General features: G+C 38.6%; 1 protein-coding gene across 4 annotated transcripts in view; it reads left to right on the top strand.

The window, feature by feature from the left end:
• Nucleotides 1-26,689, top strand: part of TBC1D9 (TBC1 domain family member 9) — a 55,008-nt gene that overhangs the window by 1,554 nt on the left and 26,765 nt on the right. For all 4 annotated transcript variants that reach the window (XM_059827009.1, XM_059827008.1, XM_059827007.1 and 1 more), the window contains exons 2-6: nt 13,764-13,874; nt 20,614-20,732; nt 22,101-22,329; nt 23,358-23,619; nt 24,768-24,975. In XM_059827009.1, the coding sequence (XP_059682992.1) occupies nt 13,764-13,874; nt 20,614-20,732; nt 22,101-22,329; nt 23,358-23,619; nt 24,768-24,975 (929 nt within the window). The remainder of the gene's footprint in view (nt 1-13,763; nt 13,875-20,613; nt 20,733-22,100; nt 22,330-23,357; nt 23,620-24,767; nt 24,976-26,689) is intronic.

The raw sequence follows: 26,689 nt of genomic DNA, 5'->3' as shown, positions 1-26,689 counted from the left end.
CGTGTACCAATGGAGAGATCACTTCTGAAGATTTAGTCCTTGAATGGGAGTAGGATTCGTAAATGTGCACTCCTTTTTTTGTGAAGGTCAGATAAGCCAGCAGCATTTGGTAGGAGTTCAGAATACAGAAATAGTTCTGTCTTCCCCCCCCCCCCCTTGGAATTTAAGTTTTTGTGCACTGCATCCATTATTTCAGTATGTGAATGCAGTCTGTATAGTGAATATTGATTTAGAATGCAAAACGTCCATGCGTATTTTGAAAACTGCTTTCCCTGTAGCTTTTATTAGTGCCCGTGCTTTGCCTGGAATCGCAGCTGCTGTGGCATTGAGGTAGTAGCAACAAGTAGCTAAACAATTTCTAAGGGGTTTGTTTGTATGGGGAAGGGCTGGAAAAAAGTTGTAGCTTTTTTCAGTATGTTGCCAGAACCGTAACTAAACAAACACCCATTACTAGCACGCAGAAAGTTATTAGCGCTGGCAGTATTTAAAGGGCTGTATGGCAACTTGTCAGACCTTGCCATTTCAGCACATGGGGTTTTGACACGGTGGTCAACAAAAGGTGGGAGAAGAAGACCAAAAGGGACGTAGAATGTCCAGGCCATTCCCAGCTTGGTAGGCACGGTAATAAGTGGAACTTGTGATTATTTGTTTTTCATGGAAATACTGGAATTTTGCTGCTTGTTCTAACAGCTGTGGTCTGCCCACTGAAGGCCAAGGCAGGTGAAGGAAGCCAATGGATTGTTCTTGGTAGGTAAGACTGGCTAAAAGCAAGATATTGAAGGACCTAGCTGATCCTGAGCGTTCAAAATAAATAAATCAGCTGAAATGGTCAACAGGGTACATCATTTGTAATAATGATAGCATTTAGGATGACCCTGTGGAAGTTCTGTAGATCATAACGATACAGTTCTCGTGACGGAGGTGGAGGTTAACTGGTCGAAAGTATAGAAACAGAAAAAACCCTTTTGTGGGTGGTTTTTGGTTTGGGGTTTTGTGGGTTGTTGGGGTTTTTTTTTTGTTAATTGCCCTTTCTGTAGTGACATAATGCTGAAACTTGCTCAGATATAACCTAAAAAGTTACCCACCCATGAATGTGGTATAAAATTTGGCCTGGTTGCTCTGTGGGAAACCAGATTGTGTGTCCTTGAAGTTGACTAGAGATATTGTATGTAAGATTATTCACTGTGGTGGGAGCGGTCTGAATTTATATATGCAAGGGAGGATGTAAATACAGCTGTCGCTTTTTTTGTGATCCAACTTCTGCTGACTTGTACTCCCCCCTTATTGACTCCTGAAGTCGTTTGTCTTAAATTGTAGAATGACAATTGACTTTCAAATTGATGAGGCTGTGGACTTGATGATATGAGATGGCTTCAGTCTGTAACGTAAGCAGTGGTTCGACAATGAGAAGCATTGATTCTCTGGCATTGCCCTCAATTCTAGGTTTGCTGTGAAACTAACCAGTCAGTAAACTGAGCAGGGTTAAGTGTAATGCCCTTCTCTCCATCTGCGAACACATCAAACTTCAAAGAGCTTAAGTTGGGTCTGCACTGTAATGCAGTTGTGTTGGCATGGCTGAAGGAAGAGATAGAGCGCTTTCCTGTGGATGAATGGGAATGAGGCGGGAAGGCTGGGGACAGACCTCTTCAGACAGCAGTGTGGCTGGATGCTGTGACTGAAAATGTGGCTGAAGGCTGATGATTACCTTCAAAGCAGCTCCCAGGGTCTCAATGTTACCTGTCCTCCATCACTTATTTAATACCATCCTTTGGACGGAGGTTACCATCACCAGAGCAAAGTCCAGAAGACTGGATCTTGTAGGTCTTTTGACACATCTCAGTCTGAAAACAAGTAGTTTATAGAGCCTTGGGGGTGGGTGAAAGTAATTCTGGGTGGCTTTATGTTGAAGCAGAAGAGCAGTACTTGCATTACCTGTTCTCCTGGATGCACTCAGAGTACAGCAACCCTTTGCAGGAAAAGGAGTATCAGTCACTTTGGAGGAAGGGGTGAAATATCAGCCCTTTCTGCACTGATTCTTTCCTCTTGGCCTCAATTTATGTAATTTAGTTGAACAGAGAAAGCTCTCTTATTTAAACACTTGTTCAGACAATTTCTGCACTTATTTTAATATTGGACTGTAACAAGTTAGAAGCACGATGATTGTCTTGTTATGTGTTAGGGTAGTGCCTAATTAGTGAGTCCCTAGGAGTCATCTCTGCTAACAAAACGTATCTGATAAATAGTTTACTTAAGAGATACAGCTTTTCTGCTAAGCAGTGTGGATCCGTTTTTATACTGAATTAAGGCCTGGACTCTTTTAAATGATTGTGTCTATGTCAGTACCAGTCATATCAATGTAACTTTCCTTTGTAAGCATGCCTTAACTGAAGGGTTGTTTGGGTTTTGTTTTCCTTTTTAACAAAAGAAAACCAGGAAAGACTTATAAATTGGATTTTAAATTGGATTTTCATAGCTGTTCTGCAAACTCGCATTATCTTGCATCACTGCGTTAATCTTCCAGACCAAAAAATGTACTTTTCTGCTTTAAAAGTATTTTATGGTTGGTAAGCTTTCTCCATAATGAAATTGTTTCATGCCTTGCACATAATGCCATGCCTGTATTATGCTTCTGTGTGACCTTCACTCAAGAGTTTCATCTTCCTTTTGACCATCAACAAGGGAAAAAGCCTTTTCTTTCCTCTTATTAGTTTTCTCAAAGGTGCCGGATGTTTTTAACCCTCTCTCCTTCATACCTATTCTGCTTCCTGCTTGCCACCTACCTTCCCTGGGCAGCCTGGTGGTTTGACTGGTATGAAGTAACTTCCTTCTCCCGAGGGATCCGGTGTGCTGTGCGGCAACCTGCATCAGGATTGCAACCTGCATTCAGGACAAGAGGAAATGGCTTCAAGTTTCGCCAGGGGAGGTTCAGGCTGGATATTAGGAAAAATTTCTTTACTGAGAGAGTGGTGAAAGACTGGAACAGGCTGCCCTGGGAGTTGGTGGAGTCACCATCACTGGAGGTGTTCAAGGAACGTGTGGATGAGGCATTGTGGGACATGATTTAGTGGGCATGGTGGGGTTGGGTTGATGGTTGGACTTGATGATCTTACAGGTCTTTTCCAACCTTAGTGATTCTGTGATCACCTGAAGCAGAGGCATTTGGAGAGAGCACAAACCCAGGCCTCTCCCATCATTTGGGCACTATGCCCTGTATGACCGTGTTACTTTCGAGGATGTAAGGATCTTGAACATGGCATAAAGTTTATAAATAACTAAAAGCTCATGTTTTTGTGTTATTAAGTATATCTTGCATTCTGATGCAACAAATAGGTTAAAAAAATGTCTCTAACTGCTTTCTTCTATACTATGGTAATGCTTGCCCAACTCTTTTATTTGGAAACAATATTACAAGGAATTAGTGCTACTAATACTTGGCTGCTGAGCAATGTATTCACTTAGAGCTTGCAGTAAGAGCGATTGAGGGTGTGGTACAATTAGCTTGTGACTGCTGTGCTCCTTTTGCGTGCGTGTATTTGTGTGTGAAGTGGTGATGAAATTCTGAGCAATTTTGTTTAAAATGTTATTGTAAGATCTCTTTGAATCCCAAGGCAAATAAATTGTTCTTAGCTTGCAAGAAAAGTTTTTGGGAATGAATTATTTTGCAGATAGGGTATATATGCTTACAGCTGAGACAGTGCATGTCTGAGAGATTCAGTACGAGTTTGTAAGTCCATGAGATGTTGCCAAAGATGATTCAAATGCTTAAGCAGAAGAGAGCAGATGGAAATTTGCTGACTTTTGGTGATAAAAGAAATTGATGAAGTATTGTCTTTCTCCCCAGATACTTTTCCAGAAAGGGTTACCATGTAATTTCCACACTGGAAAGGCAGAAAGGAGAGGTTCTGAGTTCGGCTGGCTGATGCAAGCCTTCAATGTCAAATCTAATACAATTTTTAGTAACGTAACAGTGTTCTAACTCAGAACACTTTTCTGCAGCCTTGCTGGACAACACAATTAGTAGCTCAAGTTTGGAGATGAGATTCTGTCTTGCTCTCAACCTCTCAATTCAGAGGGTTGAGGAAGAGGTTGCTTGAAAACTGTTTATGCATAAGATTTAGAAAAGCTTTTGGCCAGTATATCATCTGCCTGATGAAAAGATGGTACATGCTTTAATAAACTTGATGTTTTCTGTCCTTGTTGATTCAAGCAGTTAAGATTTTGCAGACTTGGTACACTGGAGTAGAAAGCATGTGCTTTTTGATACTTGAAATCTAGCATTTGTCAAAATGCATGCAGTTGGCATAACTGACATGAGTGGTCAGCCTATCCATCAGCTTTCCATGTTCATTTTGGTTCATGGGGTGGAAACTCGTCTCTTGGGCTCCGCTCTGTCGTTTGGTGTTACACCAAATCTGCTCTGATGCTGCTGAGCTTCTTGTTAGGATCAGCTGTGGGTGTGTTTGCTTCTTCACACTAGTAGATTTCCACTTCAAGAGGACATGCAGGTGTCTGGGGCTGAACTGCTGTTTGATTCTGCAGATTGTCTCACCAGTCTTCCTGTTGAATTCCCAGGTGCTTTCACAGGTACTTAATTGGAAGGTGTCTCATTTACTGCCTAATGCTTGTCTTGATCTCCAGTCCTTAACAGGCAATGTGCAGTTTGCACAGATACGGTGCCTGAGATGTTGCTTGGCATAGCTCTGCTTTCTGTACTGTAATGCTTCTTGGTCAAAGACTTGATGTTACTTCATCTTTTACACTTTGAGTAGTGTGATCTCTGAGCTGAGCTGTCATTTGCCATTTTTGCCTTCTGACATAACGTTATTGCTTGACACATGAAATTCAAGGATGGCCTGCTACTTCTCCTGAGATCTCTGTTTGTATGAAACCCTGTTGGAAATGTCACACGGGATCGCAATATAGTAAGCAATAAATGTCTAGGCCTCTTAGTAATTTTCTGCGTTATACTGGAGTTTGTATTGCTTACAGGGTTTTTGGTATTACTTTCTGGTCCCACGCTGAAAGGTAAGAGAAAGTAGCACTTCTTCACATCAGTTTCCGTATTTCCATCACTCCACTGTCTAGTTATACATTCTTGTAAGAATATATCATATTTCACAGAGGTCTGGGCCCTTGACAGTTTCAGTTAAAGTTCTGTAGAATTAAAAAAGGTTCCACAATGTATGTCTGTAAGAATTACAGACTTAAAAGGGAAAAGGGAAAAAAAATGCTCAACTTCTCAAATGCTTTTGGAAGTCAGTTAAAACATATGTATTCTCATATGATTGTTCTTCTTGTGAATATTCGGTGTAGGCAGAATCCATTCAGCTTTCTCTGTTCTTCCCTAAGATTTGTGACCTCTGCTTTTCTTATCCTTCATAGTATCGCACTGTGTATGGCTTTTTCCTGTGATGGACAAGAGTTGTTGCTGCCACTGACTTTGCTAAAGTATGATGGCACAAGGTATATAAAGGGCTGTAAGCATGTGACTGAAATCTTGCTTTTCTTTAGCTCTTTGATCGCTAATCCTACTTCTGACATCTGATCAGTGTTGACATTCAGTAATCTACATTTGCATTTTGCCTTTAAATCTGGTGCTGAGGTGGGTTTAGGTTCTTCTGGAGGATTTCTTCAAAATCTTTCGATTTGTTTTCTTTTCAAAAGAAAGGTTGTAAGTATTTTCTAGGCCTGATTTCTGATTGTTCTTTTTGTTCTTTTTTATGAAGTTTCCAGATAGGGCTGTATGAATTCCTACTACAGTAGCAGTCCTAATTTCAGCTAGTAAGCTCTTAATGTGGTTTTGGTTCTTTCCTCACGGTCCTGCCTTGTGCTTCCCCTCTGCATTTTCCAGTATTTTATTAGCCAAAGTTCTTGGGATTTTTCTGTTCAGCATTGTTCCTTTCCCTGGTAAAGTGTCTTCTGTGACAGCTTATTGAAATCTGATCTATCTGCAGGTATTCAGTCAGAACAGTTAGAATCTGAATAATTTTTTTCTGAAACTATTGCTTCTCTTCAGATTTAGCTTGTATTTGACCATGCTGTGTTTCAGGACTGTTCCTTAGTTCAAGCTGAATTTACTGTGCACACTTCAGTTCTCAATTTGTGCCACTGATTTTGTTGGCTAGATTCAGTTTACAATTATTTTTCTTAGCTTAGTGGTGGTGGGTTTTGTTTTTCTTTTTTCTTCAATGGCTCATACTTACTTGATTTGTTCTTTAATCTTATAGTTTATCTGAATCTTGTATTGGTGCAGATGTAGTTGATTTAAATTTTGCTCTGGATTAAATCTGTTTAAGTTGCTTATGCTACTCTGAGAGAATGGGATACTTGAAGAATTAGTTTTGAGTGAAGTTCAGTGATTTTCCCTGCTCTTTTGGTCAATGGTACTTGATCATGCTTTTCCTAAGTGTTTTTTTTACAAACTTATGAGTAAATGTTTATATTATACCTTGAAGGCATTTGTTAACTCCATCTGTGTTCTTCTCACTGTTTCTCCATCATTTCATATAGCCTGGTGTGATTGACATGTAGTATAGAATTTATTTTCTTCTGGTGTGTGAGATTATTTTTTGGGTTTTTGCCCAAATATCAATTTCCTCTGTGTTGTAAGCTTTCACATACCTGTTACTGTCTAGCATGTCCTGTCAGTACTCATATCTCTACTCAGGCTTTTCCTGTTTCTGCTAGGTTTTTGTTTCAGGTCAAGTCTAGTGGGTTTGTTTCTGGGAACTTATTGTTTGGATGTATTATTGTGTGAGTTTCTGCACCTGGACATTTCGTCATCTGCCAACTGGGCCTCAGTGGAAATAAAGGCAATTCTTTTGCTCTGTGTGTGTGTACCTATACGTAGCGATAGATACAGATTGTAAAGCACATTCTGGTTTCCTCTCTGTTGAAGAGAAAAATAGCAAAGTTTTACAACCTTAAAATATTTTAAATATTGCTTAGCAGATAACACTGACAAATGTCGTTACGTCTTACAATGATTAGGGCTTAGCAGACAAAGTTACAAAAAGTTCTAAAAGCTGAAAGTCTAAACCCAGTCAGATTCAGGTTTGAGTTAAGATACAAATTTTTACAGGGATGGTCATGAGTTGTTTGGATGCCTTGACAAGTACTGTGGTAGACGTTCAATTGCTGATCACTTTTAAGGTATTTGGAAGATAATCTAATTCAATCACGATTGTTAAACTTGAAGGGAGGATGAAAGCTTTATCCTTTGTTACTGCTTTATCCTGCAATACTCAAGCCAGATCATCACATTGGCCCTTCCTGAGCTGCTTTTTTTTTTTAAGATTAGTGGTTAGGTTTTCAATCTTCTCTCATTTGCATTCATCAGCCTGAAGACAGAAAAAGCAAGTACTGTTTTTGCTGCTTGTCTTGCTCAATGTCAGAGTGAGGGTACTTCCTCAAAGGCAGTTTCACTAAACAAGTTTGAAAACTTGTGTGCAAGGGAAACGGTGGCTGGGCAAATCAGTGCTCTATAAAGCTGCCTTGGTAGAAAGAGAGAGCAACAAAGGCAGGTGTTGGGGAAGGCTTGACAAATCTTAGGCCTTAAGTTCAGAGGAAGAATTGGGGGTTTTTTTGATACCACATTACATGTCCATATAAGCCAATGCTATATAATTCACATAAGAAAACAGTTATCAAGTAAATATTTAGAAGTTATTTTGCTTTTGTTTATATGAATGAACACCTACAAAACAAAACTGTTTAACTCTTCATAAAGTTCCAAGGGTGGTGTTCACAATGAAGAGGTTATTTTCATGCTTTTGTGGATACTATTACCAGGATTGGAAGTTTAACATTGTAATTATTTTTGAGTGGTGTATAATATTTACTATTCATTTAGCCTCTCCCATGAAATGAAATCAAATAGAATTGACCCTCCCCTTTAAAAGGATTTGTCCATAGTATTACCCATGGAGTTCAGATTGTTGCTCAGAAAAGTAATTGGATGACCTCATCCTGTAATAGCAAATGAGAGAGCTAATCACATGGACTGTTTTGAGAAAGAATGGAAGAGTAATGATTCATTACAGTTACTAGGGAAAACAACAGCTTGTACTGTACACTTTAGCTCTGTGTTGTTATGAGTTATTGTTTTTATAGTCCAGGAAGTAACACTTAGAAAGAGTTTATTCATTGTCCGTGATCTTAATACAAAACTGAATGCCCAAGGTGCAAACATGACTTAAGTCGACCCTGTTGATTGAGGCTTTCTCAGAAATCAGCTGACATCTACAATCCAAATAGGTCCCTTAAATGTTTCAGGTTTATGACTGGAGCTCATTATGTGTCCATCTTGCCTTAGTGGAAAGAGAAGGGGTCGTCAGCACACTTTAAATACTAGGAACCGTTTAAGCAGTGTGTGTTTCATTCAGTGTTGGAATGTCACGATGCCTGTTTTGAAAAATTCTTACTCATGACACACATGACATTGCGAGTTTTCCTAGTTGTGGTGTTGAGCTCATATACAAATAGACTGCTGACATCCATGGGACTATTTGAGTGGTAGCTCATGAGCATGACTCCCAGAGTCACCGTCTGACCTGTATTAAATCTTAGCTCTTTTGGAGGGTATACTTCTGTATTTGCTCTACATGCTAAAAAGATGTATGCTGTTTGTTTAGGCATTTTTAAGAGAAAAATCTCTTAATAGAAGGTGTCTTGAGAGACTGTCAGGCTGTAGATTATATTAGTGTAGAGCTGGGAGAAGGATGTGGCATGGTGGGGCTCGGCTCTCAGGAGCCAGGTGAATAAAACATGCTTGTCGTCTGGCAAACTGGAGGAGGGGAGGGTGTCCCTGGGTGGCAGTGTCAGGGACAACAGTGGCACCAACTGCGGAGTGGCCTCCATCCAGCTGTAGGCAAGGTGTCATGCAAGTTGCCTGTGACACTGAAGAATGGCTGTATTGCAGGTCACTGGTGTGCGCTGAAAGCACCTCGGCTCCGAGGACTGCATGGTTAAAGCTGAATGGGAAGCGTCACTGTCTGATATTGTACCGAGCTTTTTGATAGTGTTTGCTGTGCAACAAAGACATGGCTGCTGGTAATTTTAAGGTCTGAAGTGTTGTTATTTATTATCATTCATAAACAGTAAATAAATTGGCTTTGGTGTTTTAATAAGGTACGCTAGAGGTATATATAATCCAGGTCTTCACTCTTGAATATGTAATCCAATTTACTTTGAGAATCCTGTGTATTTTAGCAGGTAAAACACTGCAGGCTCACAAACATAATCATAAGATTGCTGTCAGCGGGACTGTGGAAAGGTGATGAAGACTACTTGATCTTTGTGTGTGTTTTATTTAAATAAAAGTGTGGCTTTTTGTGAAAGAGGGTTGCTGTTTGTCAGTAAGAAAATCTTTTTATAGTAAAATAGATTGTTCATGTGTAAGGTGCATAAATTTGCTTTTCCTTTAAAAACACCAGTCATTGTTATTTTGCAAAGAAACTTGCAAATTCTTATGAAAGATTAAAAACAAAAGAAATCACTAGTTATATTTTAAAAGAAAGAGGGGGAAATATTCCCGCAGCAAAGATCTGTGTGACGGATATCCAAACAGCTGAAAACATTGTGACTTATTACCGGTATTTGAGTCCATATACTCTAAAGTATTTGTGTTTTCGGTGCTGGTAACTTACAGTGTACCAAGTTGGTTCTACTGCAGGTCATCCCTTCATTTCCTTACCGTTTGTGGGCAATTTGTAATCAGTCTGGACTGTAAGCAGTCTGGAATGTAGGTCCCCAAAGAGCAGAGAGTACAGTGGTGCTTGGAAGAGTCTTAACTGGCTGAATCAATTGGCTTAGTTTTCAAACCAAGAGGACCTATCTCTCTGGAAAATATCCTTTGGTCAGATAGAAATCATTTGGCTTAACAGGGGTCTGTGTTATGCAGGAGGTCAGGCTTCATATGGTCATAATCCCTTCTAGAAAAAAACAGTTTGAAAATTGGTTGCTGATGTAAGAATGCAAGTGCAGTACATCATAATTTAATGCATGAATTCAGACTACTAATCTATATACTTTGTGCAATGGTTATTGGCTCCCGCTCCAGCTTACAACTAAATGTGAGGCACAGTGGTCAGATAAGTAAAATGTAGTATGGTTTCTTCCTTCAGCATAAATTGCATCAGGTAACTGAACCTCTTCCAGTAATACCCTCTAGTGCATTGTGTGTCCTTCCAGTAACACGATGCAAGAGCAATTGCCCAGGCTCCCTAGCCAGTTGTGGCTTTGTATTCCCTGGTTTCAGGTACTAGTCATATACTACATTTCACTGCTTTTCCTCTGCTAATACCTGTATTTTACAGAAAAGAAAGAAAATTTTGAACGATTTTCTGGACCTTTGCTTTAGAATACGAGTTTGCAAAAGAGCAAGCTGACTTTATTCAAAAAGCTGTATCAACCAAAATGAAGGCGTTATCCCCCCCCTTTTCCCCTCCTGCCCCCATATATAGGTATGGTCCTGGTGCATTTGGCATGTGTGTCTGCTGGGGCTGTTCCTTGATGTAAGGTTACTTGTGCCTGAGTGGCATCAGTTAGCTAGATGCTAATCCCACATACTTTAACACGTGCTTTAAACCTTTGCCCATGAAAACTGCTTGCTTGAACAATGGCTTGCAGATTTAGTATTCTTACATTGGGAATTCCTTCCCTTATTTCACTATGCAGCCAGAAACCTGATGAAATAATGAGAAAAAAATTTGCAATCAGTATAGTTGCAGGATTCGATGCCTGGATAATTCACTGGCTCTTGCCCAAGGACCAGCCTAATTTAAGGAATATGATTCTTTGTTGCCTGTTCTGTTTCTGTAGAAACTCTCGGTTACTTAATTCTTAATCATGTCTCAAAAGGTACTTGCTATATGAAGAATTAATGAACAGTATTAAAATAAATTGTTATTTAATTGTGATCACTTCATGTAGAAATGCCTCAGATTATCAGTTTGAACTGCTCTGATTTCATTCTGGTTGCATCACATGTCTGCATTTAAAAAAAAAAAAAAAAACAACCAAAACCAAGAAAACCCACACAAAACCCCAAACCCAAAAAACCAACACTGACCTACAAGGAAAAACAGAACAGTTCCCGAAGGACAGCAGTTGGGGTAGTTGCATGATTGCAAGAGTAAATATTAATTGGCTTTAACGTATCTAAGAACACATCAATATTTTTCAAATATCACATGTATCATCTATTAAAACAGCTATTTTATGATATGAGTAAAATTTTACTGATAAACTGTCTGTTGCAATTAACTTGGTAAGCTAGACTTTGAATTTCCATGGGGTCTTCCGGAGTTCTGTGAATTTTCTTCCTTTAACCTCACTGCATGGACATTTCGACAACCTGTTTCCATTGCTGAAAAGGCACTGGGCAACTCCTACTTGCTGCATGAGTGGCAAGTATTCTTTCTTTTGTTTCCCTTACCTACCTCCCATCTGTTGTTTCAGTGCTGGCTAGTTTTTTGGTTCGTTTTTTTTATAGCTGTCTCCACATTTCTTGAATACATTGATCTATCCTACATTGTCTCTCTTTGGCGGGACAGGGGGATGTTCCGCCCCTCCTATCTCCAGTATCTCAGGGAGAAGGAGGTAGGATGGGAAGCTCCTCTTGACTTGATGTCACTGCACAAGTCTGTAGGTTTGTTCTGGCTTTCTGACCTTAGCTGTGTATCCCACTTTTTACAGCTGCAGCACCTTCCTAGAACTAGTGGCAGAATTGGTTGGTAGGACCACCCACACACCAACAGGTTTGGAAATACAGCAGGAGGGAAGAAACAAGCATATTTTTAAAGATTACAGGGACTTAACAGTGTATCTGTACCTCAGAGAAGACTACACTTGGCCAGCATACAACTTTATTTAGATATTACATCATGCCTATTGCATATTTAATACTGTCAGTAGACATGTGAAGCTGCAAAGCATGAAGAATCTTTGGCAGAAGCTCTGCTACATGTTTCCAGCAAAGCCAGGTGATTAACGCAGTGTAGTGTCTGCCTTGGTCTGCACTCCAGTTGAGTAATACTCTTGACCTCAGCAGCAGCTTTAAGCATTTGAGGATCTTTGCCCCTGGTTGAAGTGAAATGTGCATGTGCTTTCTGGACCAGGGCCATACTAGTTTTGTGAAGCTAGAATGGAGAGTATACGCAACAGAAAAAAATGTTTAAAAGAACATTATAACCTACTTCAGTCTGCTGAGTTTGAAAGTACCTAGGAGGGCTGGTGGAGGATTGATCAGAGGCAGCTTGTCAGCATACAACAGTAATCAAAATGCATGAGAGATGAGGGTTTAAGATGGCAATAGGAACAACTATTAGTTAGCTAGTCAGACTAATGAACATTGGGATGTTTTACAATAATATTTTGTGTTCATATCCTATAGTCAGCAGACAGCTCTCTAACACTGCTTGCTAACGAATGACCTGATGTTGTGTCCAGACTTCTGTCTCATGTATTTCAGAATTCTTGAAATAAAAAGTGGTTGATATTAATGCATCGGGCAGGAAAAGATTACGTTTGATCTGGCCTGTGAAGATCTGTATAAAACAAAATACAAATAAAAAACATAGGATAGGGGAACACAAAATCACTGGTAGGTGGGGTATTTCCAAATATCAGTTTCAGTTCAGATTTAAGGGATCTACTAAGATGGAAAATGGGTAGTGCTTTTATATCTTTGTGATGCATGAAGCAAATCTGAAAGAACAACAGTGAGGGAAGCAGTCTTCTGTACCAGTTATGACAGTGCAGAATGAGGAACTAATAAAACTATTACAGTAAAAGATGAAAACAGCCACTTGAAAGCAGAAGAGGATTTTAACAGGAGTGTTTTAGAATGTTTTTTTGGTCCATGCAGTTTATTTCAGCTGTTAAAAAAGCCCTTATTTTTACCCCAATAAATATTTGCAGAGAAAAAGAAAAAAATCTTTGAAAGTTCATCCATCTGTTTTCAATATGTGAATTTGCTGAGAACTTCAACATGAGAATTTAAATCCTACATCTTTACATGGAAAATGAAAATTCTTTGTGGAGGTGAAAAGAGGGAAAACTTTTACATCTTTTAAAAATAAATAGGGCTTCTTGTGGGAGAGGGTTTGGGGGGTTAGAGTTTGCTTTGTGTGTAATTCCTTATTAAAATAGGATCTAGAATTTGTGGAAATACAGTTAGGAATTATTGGTAGCATTTGGTATGAAACTGTTGATGGCCCCCTCCATAGCAAAGAATTTTCAAAGCTACTTTGGGAAAACAGTATAGCTTTGTCTTTCATCAGTATCCTTTCAGCTGGAAAACAGCTTGACTGTTAGGCATTTTGATCCTTTCTACCCTAAGAATCAGAGTTGGAGTTTTGAACCCTTCTAGGGTGTATTGTCTGGGGTTTTTTGTTGGTGTTGCAGTGGGATTTTTTGTTTGTTTTTTCCCCAGGGCTCCAAAAGTATATGAAACAGAAAAGGACTAAATAACTTTTAAACATGTTTTTATAAAACAGCTACCTTCTGCTTTGCTTCAGTTTTTCTGCCTTTGTGCTAGAATCAAGGTATGTTTAAAAGTTGAAGTCTTGTTGAAACTGAAGATTTTTCCCTCTTGAGTCACTTTCCCTCTACAACATGAGGCAACAAGTGTGGAGGTGAACACATAGGTCTGCATTTTGCTGTGGAGGGTGAAAGAGAAGGGGGGCGGGCTGCGAAGCTCCCTCCTGTGGGATCTTGGCTGATCCATCACTGTGTATTCATCAGAATTTCCTGTTCCATAGGTCTCCTTGTGGGTACTCTTGATGTCGTGTTGGACTCCAGTGCCAGAGTGGCACCATATCGAATCCTCTACCAAGCACCGGACTCCTTGGTCTATTGGACTATTGCCTGTGGTAAGGACAAACATACTGACATGTGGGGTTTTATTCTTCCTGGGTACTGTGCAACATAACTAATAGAGCATCCTGCCTGCTGAGCACAGTCATTTCAGGACAAATAAATGGGTCAGGATGAAAACCTGCTCTAGTGGTTAAATTAAGAAGCTCCAGAGCTTCTAATATTCAGACCTTGAATGCTAGCATGTGTGTATGTGTTATGCACAATGACTGAGTAAAACCAGAAATGGCCATGGAACAGGGCAGAAGCCTCTGTTATTTCCCACCCTTCATCTCCCAAATATGTTCCCAGACAAGCAGTCTAGTATCCATCATTCCTTCTTGCATGTTCTTCTCCATGCCCATGGCTCACTCCTACAGCACTTCTAAAGTGCAGCATTCCTGGGTGATGGGGTATCTCTGAAGAGTGTCGTAGGAGGAGTACTTGGGTTATAGCCCCCAAAATGGCCCATACTGGGCACCTGGCTTCCCTCGAAATGAAAATCAGGAAGATAGTGCAACACCAGCTCTCACCTGGGTACTGAGTATCGGTATGGCATTTCCTGGATAGTGAGCTCAGTCTCCTCCAGGATAAATACCATCTAGATGCCAGGGATGCCCACGTCCTGGACGTTTATTTCAGATAGTGTGTTGTCCTTCTAAATATGTTGTACTTAGAAATTCAGTAAGACGATAGCCAGGTTAGAGTGAAATACGTTCTTACATAGATGCAACAACTCTTAAGAGTTTTGGTCTTTAAGGCTTAAACTTTGACAACAGTAACTGTAAGACTGTTTCTTCTGTCATTATAGTAGTTGGTGAAATCAATGAAGTTGATATTTTGGTACACTAAGTAGGATTTTCGCATGCATCAGATCCTGTAAATACTAAATGCTTATTTCTGTGGTCAGGTACCTATTGCAAGTAGCATAAAGCAGTATGTAGTTAGTCTCTGGTTCTGTTTGCTGGGTCTGAAAATAATGTCTGAAGCTGAATGCAGAAGGTCAAGGTTATTTAGCTTTGATTGGCCAAGATTGGTCAGATCCTCAGTTTGATAGTATTGCTTTTAATCTTAGCAAATGAAAATTTTTGAATGCAACTCCTCTAGCTCTAAAGTTTCAAGCACTGTTTTAGGCAGCAGCCAGAACTCTGTTCATTTGAAAGAAAATTGAGAAAGAACAAATAAGAAGTGCGTACATGCCTGTTGTCATCTCTTTAATAGACTGGTAACTTCCAGCACCCCCAATGCTGCCTGACATTCAAAAATACTAGTTAATGAAGCTGTAGACTTCTGGTCTAACAGTGCCCTCTCATCTGTGCCCATTCTCCCAATAAAATTTTACATTTAGATTATTTGGATGACTTTTCCTTCAGACAAAACCCTCTCTTTTGGGAAGGGAAGAGGAAGAGGAATGGATTGCCATAGATCTAATAATTTTAGCAGTTCAAAGCAGGCTCTTTTCATATGAGAATATGATTTGTGTGTCTGACAAAAGTGATATCAAAGCTGTGTCATGTTCTGAATCCAACAGGAAGTTTCTGAATAGCTCATCTTAGCACAAGTATTTCTTGCTACTTTTGATGGTATCAGACCTGAAAGAAGGCATCGATTTAAACAGCCATTTTTCCCTCTGCACCTTTTAGTACCAACTCACTGAAGATTTTAAAATTCATATAACATAATTTGCCTTTGGTGACACTAGTTGTAAAACCAGGTATTAATGAAATTGTCAGTATTATGAAGGTCGTTTCCAAATCTTCATTTAACTGCTTGCTTTGTATTGTCAGCTACTCTGCTGTGACCATAAATATTGGGACGTGGCATGCCAGGTTTCCATGGATCTCAGTCATGAGAAAGAAGGATAAAAGTACTTGCCAGTATATTTACACTATTTGTGCACAAGCAGAGGTAGTTGCAAGTGCACATACAATCCCTTCTTCCCTTTATCCAAATGTCAGCGTGCAGCAATTAGTAACCACCTCTGTTCCATAAACTTGAAAGGGAGCAACAGAGGGCACAAATTTTCTTGCTGTTTGCAGACTCCCTTCCAAAGAAAATAACGTATCACAAAATTCTCAACAAAATAGTCTTTCTTCAAAGACACTTGTACTGTGCATATATTCAGAAATGAATTTTTAAGACTCTGGAAGTAGGCCATGTGACTTTTCTTTAAGTGCATTTTCAGTTTTTTTGCATGACACCTATAGATAATTACTATAATTTTATAGCTACAGTGTGTGTCCTCAGATAACCAGGGGCAGAAAATTGAAGAGTTATGGCCCCAGAATAAACAACAGTAACATACATGTGGAAATTTATGCTGCTGCTGAACTGTGAGGGTTTTGTTTCTCTTCTGTGACAGGTATTGCAGGTTTTATGTAGAAATATGGTGCTGTGTTTACATTTAAGCTAGTTTTAATAAGCATGCTCTTCAATTATGAATCTTAACCCTAATTGAAATTGCTAAAGTAGTTAACATATATATCTGTGCTTCCATTTTGTGGAATTGAATTTTTAGTCTCCTAATATCTAGCTGGTTGATTGGCTTACTTATTTTTATTAAATTATAAGACTGCACTAGCTTAGTCTCATCCCCCGAGGAGAATAGTGTGGCTTTTACAGGAAGGTAAAGTTTTACAGAGAGCAAATTATTTATCTAAGCAACCTTGAAGCTGAGCAGCCCAGTGTTGCCTAAGGCTCTGCGCTGTGGTTATTTTACGAACTTACAACTAAAGCAATTCCTTCTGAACTGATGAGGGGTTGTTACCATTATACAGCTTACTAAGGGATTTGGCTGCATTTAGCTATGCAGCTCTGATTTTTCCTGCATTGTACAGCTGTCCCTCCCTGTTCCCTAGGGGTAGACTGCTGGTTATTTGGTACTTGTAATCTCTTATTTTTACAGAAATTTGTCATATTCTCGTCTGCCTTCCATAAAGCAATAATCTCCATCTTCAGTAAGTAGCTATACAGAGTGACTGGAACAAATGTGATTGTTTCCTGGTTCATTCATGCTGTGTGACGTTTGCTCTTGTTCTGTATAAGACTATTCCGAGGGTAAAAAATAATCCAAGGGGTTTTGTTTGCTCTAAAATGACTATTCAAGTTATGTTTAGACCCCAGATTTGTTTATAATTAATTTTGGATATGAATTTTCTTGGTTATTAACTCTACTGATCTAGGCTGTATGAGAATGCTAGCTGGTAGATCTGAGGCTTTATAGCTCTGTAAGGGAGGCTTCTTATCAGCACTTTCTCCAGTGCAGTGTTGTGTTGAACATGTCACGGGTTAGAGTTCTGTCTATTGAACTATATTGGAAAGATGTTTTGGTGATTTTTCAAGAACAGTTTTAAGCATATTAATTTTTTATTGGTCTAGAAATCCAGAATTTTGCACATGATCAGCCTTATATATTTTAATAGCCCTTCTGTGTCCCATGTCAGTGTCCCCCCCTAGTCTGCTAGTGCTTAATTTAGGGGGAAAAAATACGGTATATGTAAACTCTGTTTGGAAATAAACAATATTTTTTAGATCCTTCTCCACCTATAAAATCAGTCATTCTTACTATGGCTTTGTGTGTTTTTCAGATACAGAACCAACCATTGCTGTAGGTTTTTTTGTGGTAATGGTAGTTATCTGTATTTCTGTAGAAGTTTCTAAATCTGCATTTCACATGTGGAAAAAAAAAAAAAAGAATTACTGATTATTTTAAAGGACCAATCTTGAAATTTTATTACATGCCTTGGAAAAGGTTTTCGAAAAAACCCATGTGCTTTGGTTAAGAAAGGTGCAAGTTTTAGTTAGAGTGCTGTTGAGTTTACCAGCCCTAACTATTTTCTCTTCCCTCTCTGCACAAATTGAGGTTTTGCCAGTCCACTCCTGAACCTGCCATTACTGGCAAGAACAATTTTAGGCCCCCTGAAGTGTTACAGGTTCTCTTTCAGTGCATTCTGTTAAAGCAGCAGTTCAGGCTGACTAATAAGCATCTCAGGTAGGTATCTACCTGGGAGGGAAGACCGGACACGACAGCCTCATCCGCTGTCTCAAGTTAAGCCATTCCTATTCCTCAGTCACTGACTGAAACAATACTGAGATTATACTTCTGAGTGTGTTTGAAAGCATGTTTATATCACTTGTTAATTTTCTTCTCAGTCCTGAACTCGGTCACATTCCCTCTCTACCTTCATCTCTTACCTTAGACAAACCAACCCAGATGCTAGAAACCTAACGCTCACATGCAGAGATGTTCCCATGTTGCTCATGCTGTTACTTCACCCCACCTGCCAGGCAATTGCCCCTTCTCATCCTCTCTCCAGCACCATGCATCCTTCCTCCAACCAGCTCTTCTGGTCTAGACCTCCCTTAGCTCTCTAACTTCTCTTTAACACGCTTATTAGTTTTCTCCCTGAAGATTGAGGAGAATAGCTCAATCCACCAGGGATGCTGGCCAACATTACAGCATTTCAGCCATGGAGCACACCATAAGCTGAGCGTACCATTTAGAGGACGGGAAGGAGTGATTAGTAGCTTACTGTATGCGTTGTAGCTATTTTCCCTTTTATTTCCTGCCAGTCTTGAGGGCTCTGTGTTCCTAAGTGCAGTGGTTTAACTGTTAAATGTTTTTTTTCCTTCCCTGAGAGTTAGAGATATTGCTTAATTTACCTAAAAGGCCAATGATGGCAAAATGGTGAATGCTCCTAATATGCTAAGATAGGCAAAGACTTGCCAGCAGCAGAGTTATAATAGACCTGTAGTTTAAAACATCTCAGTAGAAGTTTTTTAATCCTGAGTAAGTAAAGCAAAGAGAAAGATACAGACTGTGATGATAAATTGACGAGAACTGGGGTGTGGGTTTTGGCCTGATTGCATAATCTGCTGTAGATGAGACTGGGAGAGTAAACAGTAAGATAGTGGAGACAAAAAGCAATGGAAACAGTGAGATGAGTTGTTAAAGGCTGAGAATAATCAACCAAAGCTGTTTCATGAGAAGTGATGAAAAATAATTGATGAATTGCAAACAAGAGATAGACAGCTTTAAGAAATAGTCCATTGCGATAGTTGTCACTGCTCTTCAAGAGATGAGCCATTTTTCTGATGACAGTCTAGTTTTATATACATAGCTCATGTATTTCATCATTGCTTTTTACAGCAGTGTAAAAGCCAAGAAGAAATAAATTAGTCTTCAGACCACCTCCTGAGTTCCAGAAAGGTCTGGTTGCATCCAGTGGTTTTAAGGAGAAGCAGCAGTGGCAATCACTTATGGTTCTGAAATATTTGTTAAATGAGCAAGCTATTCTGCAACATGATTTATGTATCCATACTACAACTAGAATTGTGAAATTCCCCTGGAAGTTGCACAGAATATTGCATTCTGTTGCTTTCATTGGAGTTGTGTAAAGCTCTGATTGTATACTGTAGAAAGAATATTTTTCCCCATCATTTGTTGCTGAACAACAAGGAAAACGATTATTTGGTATGTATTCAAGATGGTTGCATTGAGTTCTTCTATAAACCATGGAAACACTTATGTGCAGACATGTGACAATTTGTGCCTGTAGTGAAGCTGAAGAAGTTATTAGCAACAGCTTGTTGTAATTTAACCTCTTTGTAATGGTTGCTTCACATGAGCCCCTTCACTTTGTTAGGTTCTGTAGGCATTAGTTAGCAGATAGGTACATTTACTTGCTAGGTCTGAGTAAAATGAGCCAAATCTCTGATTTGAACAAAAAGATGATGTAGTATTGATGCTATTTCCTACCGGGATTGAGATACTTTTAATCAAGCTTCAGGTACAGATGTTCCTATGTGAACATATCATGTTTGTTTTCTGAAAAGACTTACTTAAAAGTCCCAGTTTTGACATAATTCCCTCAACATCCATTTTTGGGGGAACAAATTTTTGTGAGTGCTTGAATTTATTCTTCCTTGAGGGTGGGCACAGAGAGATCCTGAAGAGCACCAACAATTTTATTCGGCAAGATGTTGAGAACGGTATCAAAATGGAAGTTATATTTATTATAATCCATCTCAAGTAAAATAGAAGCAAAAAATTTGCATGTATAAACTCTAGTTCATACAAGAAGCTTTTTCATGCCTGTTCTGTACTGCTTTACAGACTACAGGTATATTGGTTCTTCAGTAAGCCAACTAGGGTCATCGAAGTTTAGTTTATTCTTTCATCATTGAAAGTAAAGCACTTCTGACAACCCTTTTCCCCCAGCAGCTTTCTTAAAGGTTCTTCAGCACTGATCTTTTGAGGAAGAGACATCGTAATAGACTTGTCAGGAAAATGATCCTTTTCAGCTTTTACTCTTGAAATTTTATCATTGTTTCATACTTTATAGATGTATACAACGGGGAAGACTTAGGAACCAATGGTAGAATATACAACTGTTTGTTTTTTTGTCAGTTCCTAACAGATGCAGGTAATACCTTTGCTAGCTCTTTAATGTGACATTGGGAGCTTAGTGTTGTTATTGTGGTTAGAATTCTAAATGTAGGACGTTTTTGCTCATGATACTGACATAAGTAGCTTGTGCTTCTCACAGAATAATCTTGAAGATTGCTGCCTATTTACTATGAAATTAAAGACTATGGGAGAAAATTTTGGAACCTCCAGGGACACAGCATCTGGTGAAATATTGCATCTCCAGTTACTGGCGAGTTTTATTAGAGTCTTTTGTTTATGATTAAGAGGACATTGACATTGGTGGATTATTTATTTTGTGACTTTGGGGTTTGTTTTTTTATATACAGGTTGCTCAAGGAAGGAAATCACTGAACACTGGGAATGGCTTGAACAGAATTTGTTGCAAACCCTTTCAATCTTTGAAAATGAGAATGACATAAATACATTTGTCAGAGGAAAAATACAGGTAGTTAAATATGTTATTATAAATGTTGTTAATGATAAATGTGACTGTGGAAGGAAAACTGATGTGAATTCTAAACAAATTTGACCTGGTATTCCCCAGGCTGCTCCACCTTTTTGAAGGAAAACCAGATTCTAAGTAGCAACATGTGTGTAAAAATTAGGCAAACTGGGATTAGCACACATAACTGCAGCAGTGTGATTAAAAAAAAAAATAGGCAGGTCTTCAAACATTGTACATACTGAAATTAATTGCACTATTGATTCTGTCTTAAACTTTGACAGTTTTCTATGTAGCTGCTTTTCCAGTGCAAAGCTTTAATTTTTTTTTTATGCACTCATCATATAATGTCTCCTTATCCTCTTCTGTGTAGTTAAATCCTGTAGTGCTGGCGTTTACACTTCATATAGGTGTTACAGGTTGCTGGTTGATTGATTTGTTTGTTTGGTTTTTGTTGGGGTTGGGGTTTTTTTTAACAGAATTTCTTTTTCTCCTTATAGGAGAGATAGTAGCTATACTGGTAAAAAGTACTTTATCCACACTAAGAATTACCTAAAAATAAATAATTTCGTAAAAGACTGATTGTAGGCAAGATTACTGAACTTACTTGGTGTGTATTCTAAGCATTGGCTTTGTCTCATTCCTCTTTTAACATTTCATGTAGTACGTCAACTGTCTTAAGCATCCCCTAGTTGTTTGTGTTTTACTAGTGAATCAGGTATGAGGGCTATAGATGATGGAAACACCTTATGCAAGAAGACACGTGTCTTGTGAAATATAAACCTTTAAGGAAATTGTTACTTTTTACAGTTGGACAAATATTAAATGTGAATGGTGGTTCACTGTCTTATACTCTGCTTTCCATGTAAATAGAGCAATTTCAAGGCAAGAAGTAACTTTTCTTTTTACAACTTTAATATAGAAGGCAATAGAGAAGATTTATAAAAGAGATTGGGAAAATAAGTGAGTAGACCAGAACTTCAGTATAGAACAGAAGGAACTGTAGTCTTTGAGGTATCAAAAAGCAGCTTTTCACCAGACTGCTGCCACTTCAAATTTGATGAAGGTGTTCTGCACCTGAAACTGTGAATGATTTTTCCATCCTTCCAGTTAATCTAATAGGAGATATTTCTTTTTTTCCTCTTGCTCTTCTCTGTTGCTCAAGATCCACTAAGAGAGGTGATAAAAGTTGTTTGGTATTTTCCCTAATGAATAGCAGATCCTTTTTTTTCCTTTGATGTTTTTCCTTTATTTTAGAAGAAAATTTTCTGGGGAAATCCTATCCCTGTCGCCTCGGGGAGCATTGGTAATAAGGATGTCTGATACCCCATGGCAACTAACATGCTATGTACTACTTTCACTCCCTGCTAGGGCATCATCGCTGAGTACAACAAAATCAATGGCATCAAGGAGGATGACGATACAGAAAAATTTAAGGAAGCCATAGTGAAATTTCACAAGCTATTTGGGATGCCGGAAGAAGAGAAATTAGTGAACTACTACTCCTGCAGTTACTGGAAGGGGAAGGTTCCCCGTCAGGGCTGGGTGTATCTCAGCATTAATCACCTTTGCTTTTATTCTTTCCTCATGGGCAGGGAAGGTATGTTTAACAGTGGAATGGTGGTCTGTGCATCTAAGAATTGTTAGGAAGTCTTCTGTAGTTTGTTACAAAGACACTGCTGAGGAAAAGAGGAGCAGGGAGCAATTCCTTGATGGTCACGCTGCTTAACTGTGTGCTTGTTCCCTTGTCTGTTTTGTATTTCTCAAAGTAGTTCTCTGTAAAACAATACCTGGGCATCACTTAGAGGCATGGTTCACTTCAGGGACCATGCCCAAAAGGGAATAGGGATGAGATCACACCGGTTTGGGCTCCTTCTGCTCTTGTACAATCCTCCAGTACTACTCTGGCAGACTTTGCAACCTCAAATGCCCCATTTACTCTTGTACAACACCAGAGCATCACAAAGGACTCAGGAGACCCGGGATCAACAACTAGAAAGTGTGACTGCAACCAGTCTGCTCTAGAGTTCTAAGCAGTGTGGAGGTGAACGAGTCTGTAGTACTTGGTTACGGGCAATGGATCAGTCCCAGGTCTTTCTATTTAGCTGTGTAGACATACCCTAGTGAATTACTGGGTTGGTTTTTTTTTTTGACAAAAATAAATGTAGATTTAGTCCCTGTTTTTAAGGACAATATCCTAACCTGTAGTGGTGTTGGAAGAAAAGCCAAGGATCTGTCATTACTGCAATATTTGAAACTTTTTAATGTATAAAAATAACGCAAGTCTGTCTGATGTGTTTAGACTACATTTCTTTGCTTCCATAGGAAAAGAGGACATCAGAGTCTGAGCAAGTGCTGTGGCAATGATAAATTATATTAGCCTACCTAGCTTTGTAATGCTTTTGTGTGGTGTTCTGTACAGGAGTAAATGATATTTAAACTCTTTTATCTGCTGTTTGTCAGGTTATCATAGTTTGTTTGTATGAGCTGGGTCTATTTATGCTGTCCTCCCAACTGTAAGATGCAAGAAAATTTCAGCTGAATACATTTTAGAGTAAGAGGAAGATAAATGGTTTTGAATGTGCTAAGTTTTGTACTGAATCTTTTTTTTTGTTTGCTTCTGTTCAGCAAAGTTAGTTATCCGCTGGGTTGATATCACTCAACTTGAGAAGAATGCTACACTGCTCTTCCCTGATATGATCAAAGTGAGCACAAGGTCAAGTGAACATTTCTTCTCAGTATTCCTTAATATCAGTGAGACATTTAAGCTAATGGAACAGCTTGCCAATATAGCTATGCGACAGCTTTTGGACAATGAAGGATTTGAACAAGATAGGTCATTACCCAAACTGAAAAAGAAATCCCCCAAAAAAGTATCTGCACTAAAACGGTAGGTAGCACTGGCTCTTAGTCATTTGTTTCTCCTCAGTCCTTTTACTTGCAGCATTTTGTCCAAAAGTTTTCTAATGTTGCTGCCATTTACTGTTACTCCAAAAGGATTGATTGATTCCAGCAGTGGCAAAATGTGAATAATTATTTAAATATAATTACTTGGTCTCCTGTTGAAATAGGAAAGGGAAGACATTTTAATATGAACATGTTGCAAAAATAGAAGAAACATATTTGAGCCAAATTCTTGTTTGTTTAGAAGTTCTTCAGTGTATCTCTCCACACTGGCTGTGTTAGGTATCTGTTGTAAGGCCCTTTTATGTTACCAGGGGAAGGTAATAAAGTGATTTAAGTGTTATTATGAAATGTGCCTAACATTCATACTTGGTCCTATAACTGGAATTGAAAAATTACTTTAGATGAGGAATTTTATTTAAAACTTATTTTAGGTAACAGAGATACAAAAAATGACATAAAATTCTAAGGTATGTAAAATAATCTGGAAAATATTTCTGCTTCTTTTATAGATATCATACTGCAATTTGATAATTTCTTGTTATTTTTTTCATTATTTTAATGTTGATCATGTTAGTGAACCGTACAGAATTGTAACCAGTGCTTGTTTATATTTCTCATTACTTAGTGACATCTGACATGCATTATATCACTTAGGATTGTCTGTCTTTCTAACTATTCAGTGTTTTGCATTGAATGCATTATCAAGACTGTGTCTTGAAATTGTTAACAAACTTTAGCCCTAAGGATTCTATTAATAAGCCTCTAAGAAGCGTTTTTTGTGTAATATTACATGGGGTCATGTGTTATTTAATAATAAATGGGTTCACTGTATATATTCTCAGGAAGTAGGGCTGAATGGGGAAAGATCACCCAATCTGTCCCCTCTGAGAAGTCAGGATCAATGTATCTAAGTCATTCATGGCAGAATTTTTTTTTCATGTAGTTTTAGAATCTTCCAGCAGTGGAGACTATACATCCCCTATGTGCAAACTATTTCCACTGTCTCACTGTACACTCGGTGCTTAACTGAGTTGTATGTTGCCGGTAACTTGCAATGATTTGTATAAAGCGTATCTTAAATTGTATTATGTATTTCTTAAAACAAGAAAAGCTTTCTGTGGGTTTTTTTAGGGATCTTGATGCCAGAGCAAAGAGTGAGAGATACCGTGCATTGTTCCGACTTCCCAAGGATGAGAAATTAGATGGACACACAGACTGTACTCTCTGGACTCCGTTCAACAAAATGCATATTTTGGGTCAGATGTTTGTTTCTACGAACTACATTTGCTTTACTAGTAAAGAAGAAAACTTGTGCAGCCTTATTATCCCTCTTCGAGAGGTAAATACTTGTATTTGTAAGTTTATAGGGCAGATAATAAAGCAATATCCTATTGGAAGTTGCATCCTAGCTTTGATGCTTTTTTCATTATTGGAGAAAAACTTCTTTTCATCCCTTTCATCTCTTGTGAGCGTACTATTCTGATGTGTTCTAAGTAATATTTAATGACTGTGTATCTTAGTTCAAAATTCCTACTACTAAAATTCACAGGGATTTTTCTCTGTCACTTTTTACAACCCTCCTGAGTCTTTCCTCTCCCATAATTTATGTTCTGATTTAGAGCCCCATGGTATGGTTTTTTGTGCCTCATAGGGACGGATGGACTATAAAACTTCCTAGATTGATGAGTGGAACTTCTATTAAAGAATCTGTCAGATAAGATTGGCTTTTGTCAGATGTAAAAAGATTCATAATCCTAAATATTTGAATTGTCTCTTCACACAGACTTGCAGTCATTTATTCCTCTATATGGAAAATATTTGTCACCATTTTACAAATTGGTGTGCTTCCCTTTTTAAAGCTGGCTGCTTAAAGCAGTTGTTCAGTAAAAAGAATTTGAGTTTGATGCAATAAAAAAAATTATGTTGGGGTGGGTTTTTTATGATTGACTTGATTTGTGGGTTAATGGAAAAATGTGTAAAGTAAGTCTTGGAAATAGTAGCAAAGCTGATGTAACCAAGGACAGTTTGACTTGACTGAAGAACCATGGAATATTTCAAGGCACTGTTTTCCCCCACAAATCATTAAGAGTAAAAACAAATGGTATTTGTTTGGAAACTTTGAAATACAGCTTCTCCACAGTGTGTTGCAATGACTTTGGTTATTTGAGGAGAGACATTCAATTATGGTTGCACTGTTTGTCTGGAACTCCAAGGTAACAACGGTCCTCCAGGTAAAGTGGTGGTGGAGGAGAACAAAGTCTGCATTTAACAGGACCTCTTTTCCTGGCTGCAGATTCAGCAACTGTTTTTGATAACCACAGCCACAGCAGCGTGGGCTTCAAAGCAGCTCTAAAGCTTTAAGAGAAGGAAATAGCTGAAGGAGTAACTGCTTTTGTGTGAACAGGTTAAGTCTCAGCACCAGCAAGGAGAACAGTAACACACTGGGTAACACCAGTCCTCAAGAACAACTGATCAGCAGCCTTAATAATTAAAGGGAAGCTTTCTATTTAATTAAAGCTTTGGGTCAGACCCTAACCTAATTCCAGTATTCTGTGATATCCTGGAGATGTTTTGACAGGTGAGACAATAACAAAGCATTGATTCAGAAGTGATGATCGGAAAAGATGATTTTCAGTGGCTGACTGCACTGCTCACTGCACCCAGTAGATGTAGTCTCAGAGATCAGCACTTCAGATATGTGTGTGTCTCTACTTGAATAGGAAATAAGTGGGTATCGGCTCTCATTATAGCAGAGCATGCTTGCTGTAATGTCTGTCCTGTGCCTCTAGAACTTGTCTTTCTTTTGTGCTGATTATGCTCACACAGTTTTTAAGTGGAACTGAAAAATTACATAGGAACACTTTTTAGCTAATTTCAATATGCTGTTAGTGAAGGGCCTTTAGGTTAATGAAGAACTAATAGATTTGTAGTTAAGAGAAAAATAAAAGTAAGTTGGAAGGGTAGAGAAGTGATTTAGCACCTGAGCTGTGCATTGCAGTCTTCAAATACATCTTCAAAGAAAATGCTGTGTAAAAAATGGTTATCCTATCCTT

This window comes from Gavia stellata, chromosome 19, assembly GCF_030936135.1.
Source record: "Gavia stellata isolate bGavSte3 chromosome 19, bGavSte3.hap2, whole genome shotgun sequence".
Lineage (NCBI taxonomy): Eukaryota > Metazoa > Chordata > Aves > Gaviiformes > Gaviidae > Gavia > Gavia stellata.
The sequence above is the reverse complement of the archived record's forward strand: the minus strand, read 5'-3'. Positions and strand labels throughout refer to the sequence as shown.